This window comes from Epinephelus lanceolatus, chromosome 4 (assembly GCF_041903045.1).
Source record: "Epinephelus lanceolatus isolate andai-2023 chromosome 4, ASM4190304v1, whole genome shotgun sequence".
Classification (NCBI taxonomy): Eukaryota; Metazoa; Chordata; class Actinopteri; order Perciformes; family Serranidae; genus Epinephelus; species Epinephelus lanceolatus.
The window spans coordinates 49448272-49467841 of NC_135737.1; the positions used below are offsets into that span (position 1 = coordinate 49448272).

The 19570-nt window shown below is 46.3% G+C and overlaps 1 protein-coding gene across 4 annotated transcripts in view; it reads right to left on the reverse strand.

Annotated features, from left to right (window-relative positions):
* The window catches only part of dgkd (diacylglycerol kinase delta), a 49809-nt gene that overhangs the window by 15711 nt on the left and 14528 nt on the right, over positions 1–19570 (reverse strand). For 2 of the 4 annotated variants that reach the window (XM_033631119.2, XM_078167446.1), the window contains exons 2-15: positions 14381–14491; positions 14216–14296; positions 10203–10307; positions 9977–10109; positions 9745–9851; positions 8694–8819; positions 5185–5287; positions 4943–5105; positions 4371–4479; positions 4030–4169; positions 3493–3577; positions 3309–3403; positions 3119–3218; positions 2111–2459 (exon numbers count right to left, since the gene is read on the reverse strand). In XM_033631119.2, coding sequence (XP_033487010.1) covers positions 2111–2459; positions 3119–3218; positions 3309–3403; positions 3493–3577; positions 4030–4169; positions 4371–4479; positions 4943–5105; positions 5185–5287; positions 8694–8819; positions 9745–9851; positions 9977–10109; positions 10203–10307; positions 14216–14296; positions 14381–14491 — 1807 coding nt within the window. Of the gene's footprint in view, positions 1–2110; positions 2460–3118; positions 3219–3308; positions 3404–3492; positions 3578–4029; positions 4170–4370; positions 4480–4942; positions 5106–5184; positions 5288–8693; positions 8820–9744; positions 9852–9976; positions 10110–10202; positions 10308–12467; positions 12605–14215; positions 14297–14380; positions 14492–19570 lie in introns of those variants that run through there. The other 2 variants (XM_033631121.2, XM_033631120.2) reach the window with 2 other exon arrangements.

The following is a 19570-nucleotide window of genomic DNA, read 5'->3' on the forward strand; positions in this document are numbered from 1 at the left end:
GACAAATACTTCGTTATATACCGCGATAAATACTGGAGACACATTTAAATGACGACAGTAACTGAACACAGGCTGCAGGAGACAACAGAGAGCAGACAGGAAGTTCTCAATATTATATATAATGTAACTAATTCCTGTTCATCCACTGACAATAAGACACGATACATTCATACAAAACCTCACAGAGTCACCCTGAACCTCACCTGTCTACCTTTCAATCAATCAATCAGTTTTATTTATAAAGCCCAATATCACAAATCACAATTTGCCTCACAGGGCTTTACAGCATACGACATCCCTCTGTCCTTATGACCCTCACAGCTGATCAGGAAAAACTCCCCAAAAAAACCCTTTAACGGGGAAAAAAACGGTAGAAACCTCAGGAAGAGCAACTGAGGAGGGATCCCTCTTCCAGGACGGACAGACGTGCAATAGATGTCGTACAGAACAGATCAGCATAATAAATTAACAGTAATCCGTATGACACAATGAGACAGAGAGAGACAGAGAGAGAGAGAGAGAAAGACAGAGAGAGAGACAGAGAGAGAGAGAGAGAGAAAGACAGAGAGAGAGACAGAGTGATGCAGGACAGACGGTAATGACAGTAGCTTACAACAACATTAATGAAAGTAATAATATTATCTGTAGTTTACCAGTCATACCTGTCTACCTGTGATCTACCTGCAGTCTATCTGCCGTACCTGTAGTCTACCTGTCATACCTGTAGTCTACCTGTCATACCTGTAGTCTACCTGTCATACCTGTAGTCTATCTGCTGTACCTGTAGTCTACCAGTCATACCTGTCTACCTGTGATCTACCTGTAGTCTATCTGCCATACCTGTAGTCTACCTGTCATACCTGTAGTCTACCTGTCGTACCTGTAGTCTACCTGTCATACCTGTAGTCTATCTGCCATACCTGTAGTCTACCTGTCATACCTGTAGTCTACCTGTCGTACCTGTAGTCTACCTGTCATATCTGTAGTCTATCTGCCATACCTGTAGTCTACCTGTCATACCTGTAGTCTACCTGTCATATCTGTAGTCTATCTGCCGTACCTGTAGTCTACCTGTCATACCTGTAGTCTACCTGTCGTACCTGTAGTCTACCTGTCATATCTGTAGTCTACCTGTCATACCTGTAGTCTACCTGTCGTACCTGTAGTCTACCTGTCATACCTGTAGTCTATCTGCCGTACCTGTAGTCTACCTGTCATACCTGTAGTCTACCTGTCGTACCTGTAGTCTACCTGTCATATCTGTAGTCTACCTGTCATACCTGTAGTCTACCTGTCATACCTGTAGTCTATCTGTCGTACCTGTAGTCTGCCTGTTATGCCTGTAGTCTACCAGTCATACCTGTCTACCTGTTATCTACCTGTAGTCTACCTGTCATACCTGTCTACCTGTGATCTACCTGTAGTCTACCTGTCATACCTGCAGTCTACCAGTCATATCTGTAGTCTACCTGTCGTACCTGTTGTACCTGTAGTCTACCTGTCATACCTGTCGTACCTGTCGTACCTGTAGTCTACCTGTCGTACCTGTAGTCTACCTGTCATACCTGTAGTCTATCTGCCGTACCTGTAGTCTGCCTGTTATGCCTGTAGTCTACCAGTCATACCTGTCTACCTGTGATCTACCTGTAGTCTACCAGTCATATCTGTCTACCTGTGATCTACCTGTAGTCTACCTGTCGTACCTGCAGTCTACCAGTCGTATCTGTAGTCTACCTGTCGTACCTGTTGTACCTGTAGTCTACCTGTCATACCTGTCTACCTGTGATCTACCTGTAGTCTACCTGTCGTACCTGCAGTCTACCAGTCGTACCTGTAGTCTACCTGTCGTACCTGTTGTACCTGTAGTCTACCTGTCATACCTGTCGTACCTGTCATACCTGTAGTCTACCTGTCGTACCTGTTGTACCTGTAGTCTACCTGTCATACCTGTCTACCTGTGATCTACCTGTAGTCTACCTGTCGTACCTGCAGTCTACCAGTCGTACCTGTAGTCTACCTGTCGTACCTGTTGTACCTGTAGTCTACCTGTCATACCTGTCGTACCTGTAGTCTACCTGTGATCTACCTGTAGATCCTGTGTGTGGCGTACCTTTCTCAGTGTGCTCGATGATCTGCCTGATGGCTTTCTTCAGACTGTTGGCTCTCAGCATCAGCTGCTCTCGGGGTTTAAATATAGCCGCAGCTGCGGAGGATGTTGTGTTGGTCCGTGGGGAGAGGGGCGGGGCATGAGGAGGAGGATGATGATGATGATGTTGATGTTGATGTTGATGATGATGATGAAGATGATGATGATGAAGAGGAGGCAGTACGACTCCCTCAGTCTCTTCCTGCTCCTCAGCGATGGTGGGGGGCGGAGCCGGGGGCAGTGAGGTGGAGGCCTGAGACTCCTCATTCAGAGTCTTCAGCAGAGAGTCCAGTTTCTCCTTCAGCACCCCGCACTGACACAGGAACACAGGTCAACACGTGAAAGAGATCGATGACTCAACACAAACAGATCGATGACTCATCACAAGCAGATCAATGACTCATCACAAGCAGATCGATGACTCATCATAAACAGACGGATGACTCATCACCAACAGATCAATGACTCATCAACACAGATGGATGACTCATCACAAACAGACGGATGACTCATCACAAACAGATCGATGACTCATCAACACAGACGGATGACTCATCACAAACAGATCGGTGATGCTTCACAAACAGATCAATGACTCATCGCAAACAGATCGATGACTTACTGCAAACAGATCAATGAGTCATCACAAACAGACTGATGATTCATCTAGAACAGATGGATGACTCATCTCAAACAGATGGATGACTCATCACAAACAGATTGATGACTCATCATAAACAGACCGATGACTCTTCACAAACAGACTGATGACTCCTCACAGACTGATGACTCCTCACAAACAGACTGATGATTCATCTCAAACAGATGGTTGACTCATCACAAACAGATCGATGACTCATCATAAACAGACCGATGACTCTTCACAAACAGACTGATGACTCCTCACAAACAGACAGATGACTCATCGCAAACAGATCGATGACTCATCGCAAACAGATCGATGACTCGTACCTTCTTGGCCATGGCCTCCGACTCCTCTGAACTCTCTGTGTTCTTCTCATAAGCTTTACCAACACGAGCCACAAAGTCCTTCACCGTTTCACACAGGACCCTGAACGTGTCACACATACATACATGTTACATACATGAACACACAGACAGACATATACACAGTATGACAGGTAGAAACACACAGACGTACTTAGCGGAGGAGATGACGACAGAGTGCTGGTCTGAGGTAAGGATCTTGGACAGGTGAGCAGCCACCGAGTCCTCGTAGGTCAGAATCTGCTGAACCTGGATCAGAGGACACATTGGGGTCAGTCCAGGGAGCACGGTCAGGTGTGTGATCTTTAACAGCAGGAAGTGATGTCAGTTCCTGTTACCTCTGAGTCGTCACTGCAGTCCTCTGTGACCGTGGATGCAGAGTGTTGCCGTGGAAACTTTGTCTCATAGACCATAATACTCCATCTACAGCAGAAGGACGGAGACTGTTACCTGTCTGACCTCAGTCACCTGTCTGACCTCAGTCACCTGTCTGACATTGGTTACCTGTCTGACCTCAGTCACCTGTCTGACCTCAGTTACCTGTCTGACTTCAGTTACCTGTCTGACATCTGTCACCTGTCTGACCTCAGTTACCTGTCTGACTTCAGTTACCTGTCTGACATCAGTTACCTGTCTGACTTCAGTTACCTGTCTGACATCTGTCACCTGTCTGACCTCAGTTACCTGTCTGACTTCAGTTACCTGTCTGACATCAGTTACCTGTCTGACTTCAGTTACCTGTCTGACCTCAGTTACCTGTCTGACTTCAGTTACCTGTCTGACATCTGTCACCTGTCTGACTTCAGTTACCTGTCTGACTTCAGTTACCTGTCTGACATCAGTTACCTGTCTGACCTCAGATAGGTAACAGTTACCTGTCTAACATCTTGGTGCTGGCTCTCTCCAGTTTCTCCAGTATCTGAGGAAGCTGCGTGTCGTCGTCACAGGCTGACCCCCATCCCAGGACCCGGGCCAGATCATTCCCGGTCCCCAGAGGAAGAACTCCCAGCTGACACTGCAACAACAACACAAGGAAGCAACATAAACAATAAACAACAGGTTCATCCTTCACAGAGACAGTCAGTCATATTTACACCTGATGGCACCCTCTATCTTTACATTCAGACACAGGCGACATAGGAAGGAAAATTCCTAATATCTGACCACAGAACTTTTCGTCTTCTTTAAAACAATAAATTAATCATCAATTAAAAACCTGTTTGTGCAGCATGAGCGCGTCAATCTCAGATAGGACCCAGCCGACGCTGCCATCTCCTCCACACACCAGGATCCTGAATGTATCAAACTTCTGGAACAAACGCAGACTGAGAGACAGAGTTAATGTTTAAACCTGGACATGACACATGCGATTCGAACAAAACTGTCTGTCTGTCTGTGTCCCTGTCTCTGTCTGTCTGTCTCTGTGTGTGTCTTTGTCTGTCTGTCTGTCTCTGTGTCTGTCTGTCTCTCCCTCTCTGTCTGTGTCTGTCTGTCTGTGTGTCTCTGTCAGTCTCTGTCTGTCTGTCTGTCAAATTTCAAATTTCAAAGTAGCTTTATTGGCATGAATGGTATCAACTGTTGTTGCCGAAAGCAGAACGTACATGCAGACATATAATTCAATTACAATACAATTAACACAATACATTAAATATTTTACATTAAATACATTTCATATTGAATAGGCAGATACTGTCTGTCTCTGTCTCTGTGTGTGTCTCTGTCTGTCTGTCTGTGTGTCTCTGTGTGTCTCTGTCTCTGTCTCTGTGTGTGTCTCGGTCTGTGTCTCACCCCAGGTGAGGGCCGCCGTTCATCAGGTCGAACACCTGTGCCGGGTTCAGCAGCTGTTTGAAGCGTCTCAGGAATTTGACGCCCTGATTGTCTCCACTCTTGGAATTAACAAACACCAGCAAAGGACTGGTGCAGGATGGAGGACAGGACGCCTTCCAGAACCCTGAAGACACAGATGGACAGTCAGCATGAGTGAACTCAGGTGTGTCTGAGGAACAATCACCTGTCCTGAGGAGTCTCACCGTCAGAGTCAATGCTGTTGAGCGCAGTTGGAGGGATGACGGACACTTTACACTGTCCCAGTGGACACTTAGAGGACAGCTGCTCCTTACAACCTGAGTGCACCTGGAGAACAGATACACACCTCATCATGTCTGCGTGTTCAGTTACTTACACATCCCCCAACACCTTCAACAACATCTCAACTGTAAGCTAAACTACACCTGAACTACACCTCAACTGTCAGCTAAACTACACCTGAACTACACCCCAACTGTCAGCTAAACTACACCTGAACTACACCTCAACTGTCAGCTAAACTACACCTGAACTACACCTCAACTGTCAGCTAAACTACACCTGAACTACACCCCAACTGTCAGCTAAACTACACCTGAACTACACCTCAACTGTCAGCTAAACTACACCTGAACTACACCTCAACTGTCAACTACACTACACCTGAACTACACCTCAACTGTCAGCTCAACTACACCTGAACTACACCTCAACTGTCAGCTACACTACATCTGAACTACAACTCCACTGTCAGCTAAACTACACCTGAACTACACCTAAACTGTCAGCTAATCCACACCTGAACTACACCCCAACTGTCAGCTAAACTACACCTGAACTACACCTCAACTGTCAGCTAAACTACACCTGAACTACACCTCAACTGTCAGCTACACTACACCTGAACTACACCCCAACTGTGAGCTAAACTACACCTGAACGACACCTCAACTGTCAGCTAAACTACACCTGAACTACACCTCAACTGTGTGCTAAACTACACCTGAACTACACCTCAGCTGTCAGCTAACCTACACCTGAACTGTCAGCTAAACTACACCTGAACTACAGTACAGGCCAAAAGTTTGGACACACCTTCTCATTCAATGCGTTTTCTTTATTTTCATGACTATTTACATTGTAGATTCTCACTGAAGGCATCAAAACTATGAATGAACACATGTGGAGTTATGTACTTAACAAAAAAAGGTGAAATAACTGAAAACATGTTTTATATTCTAGTTTCTTCAAAATAGCCACCCTTTGCTCTGATTACTGCTTTGCACACTCTTGGCATTCTCTCCATGAGCTTCAAGAGGTAGTCACCTGAAATGGTTTTCCAACAGTCTTGAAGGAGTTCCCAGAGGTGTTTAGCACTTGTTGGCCCCTTTGCCTTCACTCTGCGGTCCAGCTCACCCCAAACCATCTCGATTGGGTTCAGGTCCGGTGACTGTGGAGGCCAGGTCATCTGCCGCAGCACTCCATCACTCTCACAAAGACACGGCGGTTGGAACCAAAGATCTCAAATTTGGACTCATCAGACCAAAGCACAGATTTCCACTGGTCTAATGTCCATTCCTTGTGTTTCTTGGCCCAAACAAATCTCTTCTGCTTGTTGCCTCTCCTTAGCAGTGGTTTCCTAGCAGCTATTTGACCATGAAGGCCTGATTGGCGCAGTCTCCTCTTAACAGTTGTTCTAGAGATGGGTCTGCTGCTAGAACTCTGTGTGGCATTCATCTGGTCTCTGATCTGCTGTTAACTTGCCATTTCTGAGGCTGGTGACTCGGATGAACTTATCCTCAGAAGCAGAGGTGACTCTTGGTCTTCCTTTCCTGGGTCGGTCCTCATGTGTGCCAGTTTCGTTGTAGCGCTTGATGGTTTTTGCGACTCCACTTGGGGACACATTTAAAGTTTTTGCAATTTTCCGGACTGACTGACCTTCATTTCTTAAAGTAATGATGGCCACTCGTTTTTCTTTAGTTAGCTGATTGGTTCTTGCCATAATATGAATTTTAACAGTTGTCCAATAGGGCTGTCGGCTGTGTATTAACCTGACTTCTGCACAACACAACTGATGGTCCCAACCCCATTGATAAAGCAAGAAATTCCACTAATTAACCCTGATAAGGCACACTTGTGAAGTGGAAACCATTTCAGGTGACTACCTCTTGAAGCTCATGGAGAGAATGCCAAGAGTGTGCAAAGCAGTAATCAGAGCAAAGGGTGGCTATTTTGAAGAAACTAGAATATAAAACATGTTTTCAGTTATTTCACCTTTTTTTGTTAAGTACATAACTCCACATGTGTTCATTCATAGTTTTGATGCCTTCAGTGAGAATCTACTATGTAAATAGTCATGAAAATAAAGAAAACGCATTGAATGAGAAGGTGTGTCCAAACTTTTGGCCTGTACTGTACACCTCAACTGTCAGCTAAACTACACCTTAACTATACTTGAACTGTCAGCTAAACTACACCTGAACTACACCTCAACTGTCAGGTAAACTACACCTTAACTGTCAGCTAAACTACACCTTAAGTATACCTGAACTGTCAGCTAAACTACACCTGAACTACACCTCAACTGTCAGCTAAACTACACCTTAACTATACCTGAACTGTCAGCTAAACTACACCTGAACTACACCTCAACTGTCAGCTAAACTTCACCTGAACTACACCCCAACTGTCACCTAAACTACACCTGAACTACATCTCAACTGTCACCTAAACTACATCTCAACTGTCAGCTAAACTACACCTGACCTACACCTCCATTGTCACCTAAACTACACCTGACCTACACCTCCATTGTCACCTAAAGTACAACTCAACTACACCTCAACTGTCACCTAATGCTACACCTGGACAATACCTGAACTGTCACCTGACCTACACATCCACTGTCATCTAAACTACACCTGAACTGTCACCTGACCTGTCACCTGACTTACACCTCCACTGTCAGCTAAACTACACCTGAACTGTCAGCTAAACTACACCTGAACTGTCACCTGACCTGTCACCTGACCTACACATCCACTGTCACCTAAACTACACCTGAACTGTCAGCTAAACTACACCTGAACTACACCTGAACTGTCAGCTAAACTACATCTGAACTACACCTTAACTACACCTGAACTGTTACATAAAATACACCAGAACTGTCACCTGAACTACACCTCAGCTGTTACCTGGACTACACATCAGCTGTCACCTGAACTACACCTGAACTGAACTGTCCTGGAAGAGGGATCCCTCCTCAGTTGCTCTTCCTGAGGTTTCTACCGTTTTTTTTCCCCGTTAAAGGGTTTTTTGGGGAGTTTTTCCTGATCAGCTGTGAGGGTCATAAGGACAGAGGGATGTCGTATGCTGTAAAGCCCTGTGAGGCAAATTGTGATTTGTGATATTGGGCTTTATAAATAAAATTGATTGATTGATTGATTGATTGATTGATTGACTGAACTACACCTCAACTATTACCTGGACTACACCTGTACTACACTTAAATTACACCCGAACGACACCTGAACGACACCTGAAATGTCACCTACACTATACCCTGAACTGTCAACTGGTCTACACTCAAACTGTCACCTGGTCTACATCTGAACTACCCCTGTACTACACTTGAATTAAACCTAAACTACACCTAAACTATTATCTGAACACGGTACCTCCCTCCATCTTTACACTTGTTGTTGTCAGTCATAATCAAGACCCTTCTCACCATGGCCTTACACCAGAGACATCTCCAGTCCTGCAGGCGGAGGACGCTGCCACAAGTCTTATCACAGACGTTACATTTGGCCGACACTGGCAGGTTCCCCTCCAACCACTGATGAGGCATGGACACCTGAGGACAAGGGACAGCGGACAGTTCAGAGGACAGGACAGGGAACAGAGCACAGGACAGTGAACAGAGGACAAGTCAGGAGACAGGACAGAGGACAGAGAACAGGTCAGAGAACAGAGGACAGGTCAGAGGACAGAGGACAGGTCAGAGGACAGAGGACAGGTCAGAGGCCAGGACAGGGAACAGAGGACAGGTCAGAGAACAGGTCAGAGGACAGAGGACAGGTCAGAGGCCAGGACAGGGAACAGAGGACAGGTCAGAGGACAGGTCAGAGGCCAGGACAGGGAACAGAGGACAGGTCAGAGAACAGGTCAGAGGGCAGAGGACAGGTCACAGGACAGAGGACAGGTCAGAGGCCAGCACAGGGAACAGAAGACAGGTCAAAGGACAGAGGACAAGTCAGAGGAAAGGTCAAAGGACAGAGGACAGGTCAGAAGATAGGACAGGGGACAGGGCAGAGGACAGAGGAAAGGTCAGAGGACAGAGAACAGTTCAAAGGACAGAGAACAGGTCAGAGGATAGGACAGAGGACAGGGCAGAGCACAGAGAACAGGTCAGAAGACAGGACAGGAGACCGAGGACAAGTCAGAGGACAGGTCAGAGGACAGGACAGAGGACAGGTCAGAGGACAGAGAACAGGTCAGAAGGCAGGACAGGGGACTGAGGACAAGTCAGAGGACAGGACAGGGGACAGAGGACAGGACAGAGGACAGGTCAGAAGACAGGACAGAGGACAGGACAGAGGACAGAGGACAAGTCAGAGGACAGGACAGAGGACAGGTCAGAAGACAGGACAGAGGACAGGACAGAGGACAGAGGACAAGTCAGAGGACAGGACAGAGGACAGAGGACAGGTCAGCGGTCAGCTGGAGACCAGGCGTTCACTGTCTCTGTTTAAATCCAGGAACACTGAGATGTGTCTCACCCCGTCCTCGTCCTCAATGATGTCCCTCCCAATAGAAGCCAGTGTCGTCCATTTACAGTTGTTGGTGGCTCGAACAGCACAACGCTTATGAGCCTTAAACTTACAGACTGACACACACGCACACGCACACACACACACACACACACACACACACACACACACAGAGGCAGGATGATCAGTGTGTACTAAGTATGTACTAAGTGTGTACTGTGTGTGTAGTCTGTTTGTGTACCTTCACAGGACAGGCCGTGTGATGTCACCCCTGACAGCGCCTCCCTACAGACGTTACAGTACGTGGGCCTGGCATGGGAGCAGGCGTACCAGTTGTGCATCCCACTGAAGTGGTCCATGCTATACTGGGTGGACTGGGAGAGACAGAGACACTGTTAGAGGGTGGGACTGGGAATGCTGGTCAGACTGGGACTGTTGGTTAGACTGGGACTCAGACTGGGACTGACCTCATAGTTCTGTCTGTTCTGGACGCTGCGCAGCGCCGCCATCCACTCCTCCATCTCCTTCCTGTTGTCAGCGCACAGGATGAGGCGTCTGCAGGGCGTGATCACCTGCACACACACAACAACACACATTACACACACAGTACACACAACAACAACAACAACAACAACACCACCACACATTAAACACACAACGTACACACAACAACACACATCACACACACACAGACGCTGGTTAACTGTGTTGTTGCAGCTGGACCTTTGTTTTGTGTGTGTGTGTGTGTGTGTGTGTGTGTGTGTGTGTGTGGGACACGTGGTCTTCCACTTCCTGTTGCTCCACAATGAAGCGTCTGTTCCCACAGACACAAAGACGCAAAGAGACGTTCAGACAGTCGGAGGCGGAGCTGAGGAGACGAGTCCCATGTGACTGATCAGGATTGATTATTGATCAGTCTGTGTTCACTGACAGATTGATGTATCAGTTATTGATCAGCAGGATGTCGGCAAGTGAGAAACATACTGGGATGGTGAAATCTCATCATCATGGCTCGTTATGTAACGGCGATCAGGAGTGTGAGTGGCATCACTGTGAGCTCGCGGTGTCACATGACCCTGACACACAGAGCACCGCTTCATCTCAGACTGCTGAGACTGGATATAATCAGCTGATATTTAAAGATGTTTGTTTTCAAACGCAGAGCTGAGAGTTCGAGATGTGACGCAGTGACGACCAGCTGACTGGGAACAGCTGAGATTCATCTTAACTAACAGCCAAATCTGAAACAGAATTCTCGCCGTCGGTCTCAGAGCGCACGCACAAACTCAGACACGTTAAAGGTTCTCCTTCTAAAACTAAACTTCATCATGAAGAAGTCAACACAGACAGAGGTCATCACACTGAGACGTCCCTCATGTCTTCATACACAGGACAGGACAACAGGAAGTGAATCTCATGTCTGTCCTCCTCTGAGGGGGCGGAGTCAAACCCTCCAGTCTCTGAGGCTGACAGTGACGTTCCTGATCAGAACCATTCACACAGAAGTCTGTCTTCGTTCAGATTAAACTTCACGTCAGGTTCCACTCTACAGCTCTTCTACATCATGTGTGATGTCATCACATCCATTTCCTGTTTCTGTGTTCACCTGGCGATCACAGATTCACCTGCTCTGTGAGTAATGATCTGAACTCATCAGCTCAGGGACGACAGAGGGAGGTGTCCACATGAACTCTTTATCCGCCATCAACCTGGGTTTTCACTGTGATAAGACAGGGGGCGCTGTGACACATCCTGTGAACTAGAACAGTACTGCTGTGTCCAAAAACCAATGAAGAAGAAGCTCCGCTGGAAACAGAAAGAAGATGTAGCAGCCTGTAAACTGAAGGACAGAAAAGTTTACGGTTTCTAAAGTCGTGGAGATGTCGATTGCCTCAGACTCTGTCACTTCCTGTTCTGATCAACATTCTGAATCTGATTGGACGAAGAAGCAAACAAGTTTGATGGGCTGAAACGGGATCTCCATGTCGACCACAGAGGAGATGGAGGCAATAGAACACTGAAGCGTCACTGAACGTGACAACGTGTTCTGCTGCTGTACCTCACACAGAATATTATCATTTTCATTTATAGAATTCAAACTGACGTAAGGAAATGAGAAAAAACAAAACATTTAAATGTGAAATTATTTTTTATATCGAAAATGACTTTTGACAAAAAAAAATCATTTTTCTCAGTTTTCTGTCTGACATGTTCTTTGTTATTAAAAGTCCCAAATTTGTTCTTTAGTTTGATGTTTAAACTGTTTATATCTTCATACGACACATGACTCTGTAAAGATCAGTGAAGATGATCGAAATACTGAAACTTAAAACTCTGAAAGGGTTAAAATGTTTTCAATGATTCACTATAATTATTATTATTATTATTATTTACAAAGATGAATGTCAGCCTCAGTGTGAGTTGACACTGTGCTCAGTGGTGTTTCCTGTCCTCTGTCTGTTTCTCCAACCTAACTCCTCCGTTCTGACACCATGATACATGACACCATGACACTGTGACGTAGAGAACAAAGATCACCATCATCGTCTTCTTCACTGATAAAAAGAATAAACAGCTGAATGATGTCATCGTCTGTCTCCATTTTAACACCTAAACATGTTTAATGACCACATGATGATCTGCAGCGACCAGTAACTGACCTTTAAGACCCTGTTAATGACGGTAAAAACATCGCTATGACATCACAGCATGACCAATCAGCTCCTTCTTACCGTGCACCTGTGTGAGACGCTGTCTGGTCTCCTCTTCTGATCAGATCATTGATCTTGTTAATAACTCCCGAGGAGACCTCATCCTCTTCTTCTCTGTGTCTCACTGCCGCTCTGTCTCTACACTAGCCCCACCCACTTCCTCTCCTATGACTCCACCCACTTCCTGACTGTCGTCATGCCGACGCCCCCCCTCCTGAGTCTCTATAAATACACAGCCTGAGCTACAGGAAGTGACAGAGCCCACCAAAATAAGACAAACAGCTGAGTTCAGAGTGGAGACACAGAACGTTCTTCACTTTAAACTGGAACCAACACCTCGCCGCCGCATGCTGCCATGGACCAATCAGCTCACAGTTTATCGTTCACACACTGCAGAGCTGACCAGTCAGATCAATCAAATGTATCCCCTTCTGTTCCTGAGATGTAATGATGTCCCAGCCAAGCTGACCTTTGACCTTTATTATTTTATCCTGTTAGATATTTGAGTCAAGTTTGGTCTGAATCAGTGAATGAATTCTGGAGTCTAGTGAGGTCACAATGACCTTTGACCTTCAAGCACCAAACTTTGATCAGTTCATTACTGAGTCCAAACGGATGTTTGTGCCGAATTCAAAGAAATATCCTCAAGCTGTTCTTGAGATATGGAGGTGAAGAGAATGCAATGGATTAGGTCACAATAACCTTTGACCACCAACTTCTGATCAGTTCATTGTCGAGTCCAAGTGGATGTTTGTGCCAAATTAAAAAAACATCCCTCAAGGCGTTCTTGAAACCTTGTGTTCGTGATAATGAAACTGAAGGAAGGTCACAATGACCTCTGACCTTTTAATACCAAGTGGACATTTGTGCCATATTATTTTCTTTTAAAAAACTCCCTCAGGGTGTTCCTAAAATATCATGTTCATGAAATGAGACCATGCAAGGTCACAGTGACCTTGGACCTTCAACTACCAAGTCTAATCAATTCATTCTGGAGTTCAAGTGGATGTTTGTGTCAAATTTATAGAAATGCCTTCAAGCTGCACCTGAGATATTGCGTTCATGAGAATGCAATGGATGAGGTCACAGTGACCTTTGGGCACCAAATTCCCAAGTCCTAGTGCTTGTTGGTGCCAGATTTTTAATTTTTTTTTCTGCAAGATGTTTTTGAAATATTGTGTTCATAATAATGAAATAGAAGCAAGGTCACAGTGACCTTTGATTACCAAGTGGACGTTTGTGCCAGATGTGAGAAAACTCCCTCAGGGTGTTCCCGAAATATCAAGAAGAAATGACAACATGCAAGGTCACAGTGACCTTTGACCACAAAATTCTAATCAATTCATTTTTGAGTCCAAGTGGACGTTTGTGCCAAAATGGAAAATTAATTAATTTATTTTATTTTTAAAATACTACTACTAATAATAACAACAATGACGTATAACCTGACAGTCAAACAGCTTATTTTATTATAATTTACACATTAATCTGTAGTTTGTGATTTTGGGGTGAACGTCACCTCCGTCACCTCCGTCTGCAGTAAAAACTACACACACAGTAAATCTGATGATCAACAAACAAACAACAAAAAGCTCATTGGTTCAGATCTGACGTCTGATCAGTGACTTTATCATCCAGCTGCTCGCTGACCATCAGGAGTCTGCTGGGACTACTTTCTGTGGTGGATGAATACATGTTTGGATCTGTATTATGTGGGACTGTGAGTGTGTTGGTGGTGGTGATGAGGAGGATGGTTGAAGGAGACTCACGGTGAAGCTGTTGTTGACGTTCTTGGTGCTGGACTCGGCCACGCTGGCGTCCGTCAGGTCCACCTCGTCAAAGATGATCGACTGGAGACAGAAAACACTGTGATGTCACACAGAACTGACCACTCCCACAGCATGATGTCACAGCGGAGTTGCCAGGTGACTCACCTTGGCGGTCTGAGCGTAGTACAGAGTCCGCCCTCTCAGTTTGAAATATCGTCTCTTCCACCGCTGGAACGAATTGGTCTGTTTCATCAGAGTGCCCTCCTTCAACACTGTCTGAAACATCATCAATAATCAATACAGATATATTGAATATTAAAATTATCATATTAAACATGAGTCGTCTGGTTGTGAATCAAAAACCAATCAATAATCAATAATGAATGAAACACTGACAGACAGGAAATAGTTTTATTGCAGCAGGGTGTGTCCATCAGCTGACTGATCATGTTATTGATTATATTATAAATCAATCATCAATAACACAGATCTGTTTCTGTTTAATGAACATTCATTAAAACTTTATTTAATAAACACGACGACACATTAATGATTTATATTAAACTGATTTTACACTTTGTTGTGATTTTAAGTTTAGATTTGAGTTTCTATATTTTATATTTATTTTACATTTTGTCTTTATAATATCTTATACTGTATAATTTGTTATGCTATTTTTTCTTTCAGTAATAGTGTGTTGCAGAGGTCTCACTCCTCTCTGACTCCAGGGTTGCTGCGGAGGTCTCACTCCTCTCTGACTCCAGTGTTGCAGCGGAGGTCTCACTCCTCTCTGACTCCAGGGTTGCTGCGGAGGTCTCACTCCTCTCTGACTCCAGGGTTGCAGCGGAGGTCTCACTCCTCTCTGACTCCAGTGTTGCTGCGGAGGTCTCACTCCTCTCCGACTCCAGTGTTGCTGCGGAGGTCTCACTCCTCTCTGACTCCAGTGTTGCTGCGGAGGTCTCACTCCTCTCTGACTCCAGTGTTGCAGCGGAGGTCTCACTCCTCTCCGACTCCAGTGTTGCAGCGGAGGTCTCACTCCTCTCCGACTCCAGTGTTGCAGCGGAGGTCTCACTCCTCTCTGACTCCAGTGTTGCAGCGGAGGTCTCACTCCTCTCCGACTCCAGTGTTGCAGCGGAGGTCTCACTCCTCTCCGACTCCAGTGTTGCAGCGGAGGTCTCACTCCTCTCTGACTCCAGGGTTGCTGCGGAGGTCTCACTCCTCTCTGACTCCAGTGTTGCAGCGGAGGTCTCACTCCTCTCCGACTCCAGTGTTGCAGCGGAGGTCTCACTCCTCTCTGACTCCAGTGTTGCAGCGGAGGTCTCACTCCTCTCTGACTCCAGTGTTGCAGCGGAGGTCTCACTCCTCTCTGACTCCAGTGTTGCAGCGGAGGTCTCACTCCTCTCCGACTCCAGGGTTGCAGCGGAGGTCTCACTCCTCTCTGACTCCAGTGTTGCAGCAGAGGTCTCACTCCTCTCTGACTCCAGGGTTGCAGCGGAGGTCTCACTCCTCTCCGACTCCAGGGTTGCAGCAGAGGTCTCACTCCTCTCTGACTCCAGGGTTGCTGCGGAGGTCTCACTCCTCTCTGACTCCAATGTTGCAGCAGAGGTCTCACTCCTCTCTGACTCCAGGGTTGCAGCGGAGGTCTCACTCCTCTCTGACTCCAATGTTGCAGCAGAGGTCTCACTCCTCTCCGACTCCAGTGTTGCAGCGGAGGTCTCACTCCTCTCTGACTCCAATGTTGCAGCGGAGGTCTCACTCCTCTCTGACTCCAGTGTTGCAGCGGAGGTCTCACTCCTCTCTGACTCCAGGGTTGCTGCGGAGGTCTCACTCCTCTCTGACTCCAGGGTTGCTGCGGAGGTCTCACTCCTCTCTGACTCCAGGGTTGCTGCGGAGGTCTCACTCCTCTCCGACTCCAGGGTTGCAGCGGAGGTCTCACTCCTCTCCGACTCCAGTGTTGCAGCGGAGGTCTCACTCCTCTCCGACTCCAGTGTTGCAGCGGAGGTCTCACTCCTCTCCGACTCCAGTGTTGCAGCGGAGGTCTCACTCCTCTCCGACTCCAGGGTTGCAGCGGAGGTCTCACTCCTCTCCGACTCCAGTGTTGCAGCGGAGGTCTCACTCCTCTCCGACTCCAGTGTTGCAGCGGAGGTCTCACTCCTCTCCGACTCCAGTGTTGCAGCGGAGGTCTCACTCCTCTCCGACTCCAGGGTTGCAGCGGAGGTCTCACTCCTCTCCGACTCCAGGGTTGCAGCGGAGGTCTCACTCCTCTCCGACTCCAGTGTTGCAGCGGAGGTCTCACTCCTCTCTGACTCCAGTGTTGCAGCGGAGGTCTCACTCCTCTCTGACTCCAGTGTTGCAGCGGAGGTCTCACTCCTCTCCGACTCCAGGGTTGCAGCAGAGGTCTCACTCCTCTCTGACTCCAGTGTTGCAGCGGAGGTCTCACTCCTCTCCGACTCCAGGGTTGCAGCAGAGGTCTCACTCCTCTCCGACTCCAGGGTTGCAGCAGAGGTCTCACTCCTCTCCGACTCCAGTGTTGCTGCGGAGGTCTCACTCCTCTCCGACTCCAGGGTTGCAGCGGAGGTCTCACTCCTCTCTGACTCCAGTGTTGCAGCGGAGGTCTCACTCCTCTCTGACTCCAGTGTTGCAGCGGAGGTCTCACTCCTCTCTGACTCCAGTGTTGCAGCAGAGGTCTCACTCCTCTCTGACTCCAGTGTTGCAGCGGAGGTCTCACTCCTCTCCGACTCCAGGGTTGCAGCGGAGGTCTCACTCCTCTCTGACTCCAGTGTTGCAGCGGAGGTCTCACTCCTCTCTGACTCCAGTGTTGCAGCGGAGGTCTCACTCCTCTCTGACTCCAGTGTTGCAGCAGAGGTCTCACTCCTCTCTGACACCTTCAGATGGTCTTAAACATGCCATCTTAACTGATGCTGACTCAAGTGACATCACACGAGGCCGTTGATCAGACTTCAATCAGGAGACATCTAAAACTTAATAACAGTGTTTTTATGGAGACAGCTGCAGAGCACAGCTCATCATGTAATGATCTGTTTGTTTGTTTGTTTGTTTTCATGTGATGTCTCTCTCTCCTTCTCTCCTTCTCTCTCTCTCTCTCTCTCTCTCTCTCTCTCTCATCCTATTACTGCATCTTGCTAACTCGGCCATTCTGGATGTCACTAACTCGGCTTCTTCTCCGGAGCCTTTGTGCTCCACTGTCTCTCAGATTAACTCATATCACAGCGGTGCCTGGACAGCGTGACGTGTGTGGTTGTGCTGCTGCCGTGGTCCTGCCAGATGCCTCCTGCTGCTGCTGCCATCATTAGTCATTAGTCATACTTCTACTGTTATTATACACATATGACTATTGTCACACATGTATACTGCCAGATATTAATACATACTTTCAACATATTGTACCACAGTAGCCAGAACTATAACTATAATATTATTACTTTCAATAATGTTGTTGTAACCTACTGTCATTACCTGCATCTCTCTCTCTCTGTCTCTCTCTCAATTCAATTTCAATAACCTTTATTGGCATGACTGTAGATTAACAATATTGCCAAAGACATTAAAAATTTACAAATAAAGTACAATAATAAAAGTAAGTCAGAAAACTATATATATAAAAAAAAAAGATTAAATATATGATATATAATACAAAATACACCAATCTACAATACAATACACCAATATATAATATAGAAAAAAAAATGAATAAAGAAAAATGTAGGTTGTGAGTTACAAGGACTGTAAATATAGACAGGTGTGTCAGGTGTTGTGATGGTTGTCCCTCAGGCTGTGGCATAACCTGACATATTTTGCTGCTGCTAAGCTGCTGACTCTGTTCTCTCCAAGGATGTGTTGCATTTTAGTTTGATCAGGCAGAGAATCAAAGTCAGTGACTTTATGTTTTATTTTTGAGAGGAAGTCGGCTCTGATGTGTTCATACTTGCTGCAGTGCAACAGGAAGTGTGTCTCTGTCTCCGCTTGTCTGTGTGGACAGAGCTCACACAACCTGTCCTCTCTGGGCAGCCAGGTCTGCCTGTGTCTGCCCGTCTCTATGGCCAAGCTGTGGTCACTGAGTCTGTACATGGTCAAAGTCTTCCTCAGTTTCTCATCAGTCACGGTGCTCAGATATTCTGCCACCGTGTACTGTCTGTTTAGAGCCAAATAACACTGAAGTTTGCTTTGCATTTTTGTGGTCGATGTCCAATAGTTAATGTAATGTTCTTTTTGTTTCTCTATAATTTGGTGGGTCCAGATTGTGTGAGGGCTGTCCTGAGGTCTTGTGCTGTTAGAGGAGCTGAGCCTCAGGACCAGCTGGCTGAGGGGGCTCTTCTCCATGCTCTCCTCTTGGCATTGCAGAGCTTTGTAGTGGTAGGAGTTGGGGTCACTTGTTTTAAGGTGTTTATAAAATTTGATGGCTCTTTTTTGAATTCTAATTAAAAGGGGGAATTGGCCTAGCTCAGCTCAGCACCCGTTGTTGGGGGTGTTCCTGTGCACTCTGAGGATGCTCTTGCAAATCTCTGTATGCAGGATTTCGATGGGGTGTTTGTCCCATTTTTCAAAATCTTGATTTGCAAGAGGACCCCACACCTCACTACCATACAGAACAATTGGTTCAATTATAGATTTGAATATTTTGAGCCAGATTCTAATGGGTATATTAATGTTTGAAGATTTCTTTATAGCATAGAAAGCCCTTCTTCCCCTCTCTCTGAGATCATCAACAGCCAGGTTAAAGTTTCCCGTGGATGTGATGTGTAGTCCTAAGTATGTGTAGTCGTGTGTGTTCTTCACTTCATGAGAGCCCAGGAAAAACCTGGTTTGGTCTCCCTGACCCCTGGGTCGTTTCTGGAATATCATAATTTTGGTTTTGTCCAGATTTACTGTCAGGGCCCAGGTCTGACAGAAGGTTTGCAGGTGATCCAGTTGCTGTTGTAGTGCTTCATTTGATGGAGCCAGCAATATGAGATCATCTGCAAAAAGTAGGCATTTAACCTGTGTGTCAGACAGAGTGAGACCAGGGATGTCAGATAGTTCTAGTGATTTGGCCAATTCATCGATATAAATGTTGAAGAGGGTGGGGCTGAGACTGCAGCCCTGTTTTACTCCTCTACTCTGGGGGAAGAAATCTGTTTCCATGTTAATTTTAACAGCACATTTCATATGACTGTACATGGTTTTGATGATGTCACAGACCTTCCCCCAATTAATTTTAAGAACAGTCCATCATGCCAAATTGAGTCGAATGCTTTTTTGAAGTCCACAAAACAAGAGAAGATTTTCCTCTTGTTTTGGTGGACGTCTTTATTAATGAGGGTGTGAAGGGTGTAGATATGGTCTGTTGTTCTATGT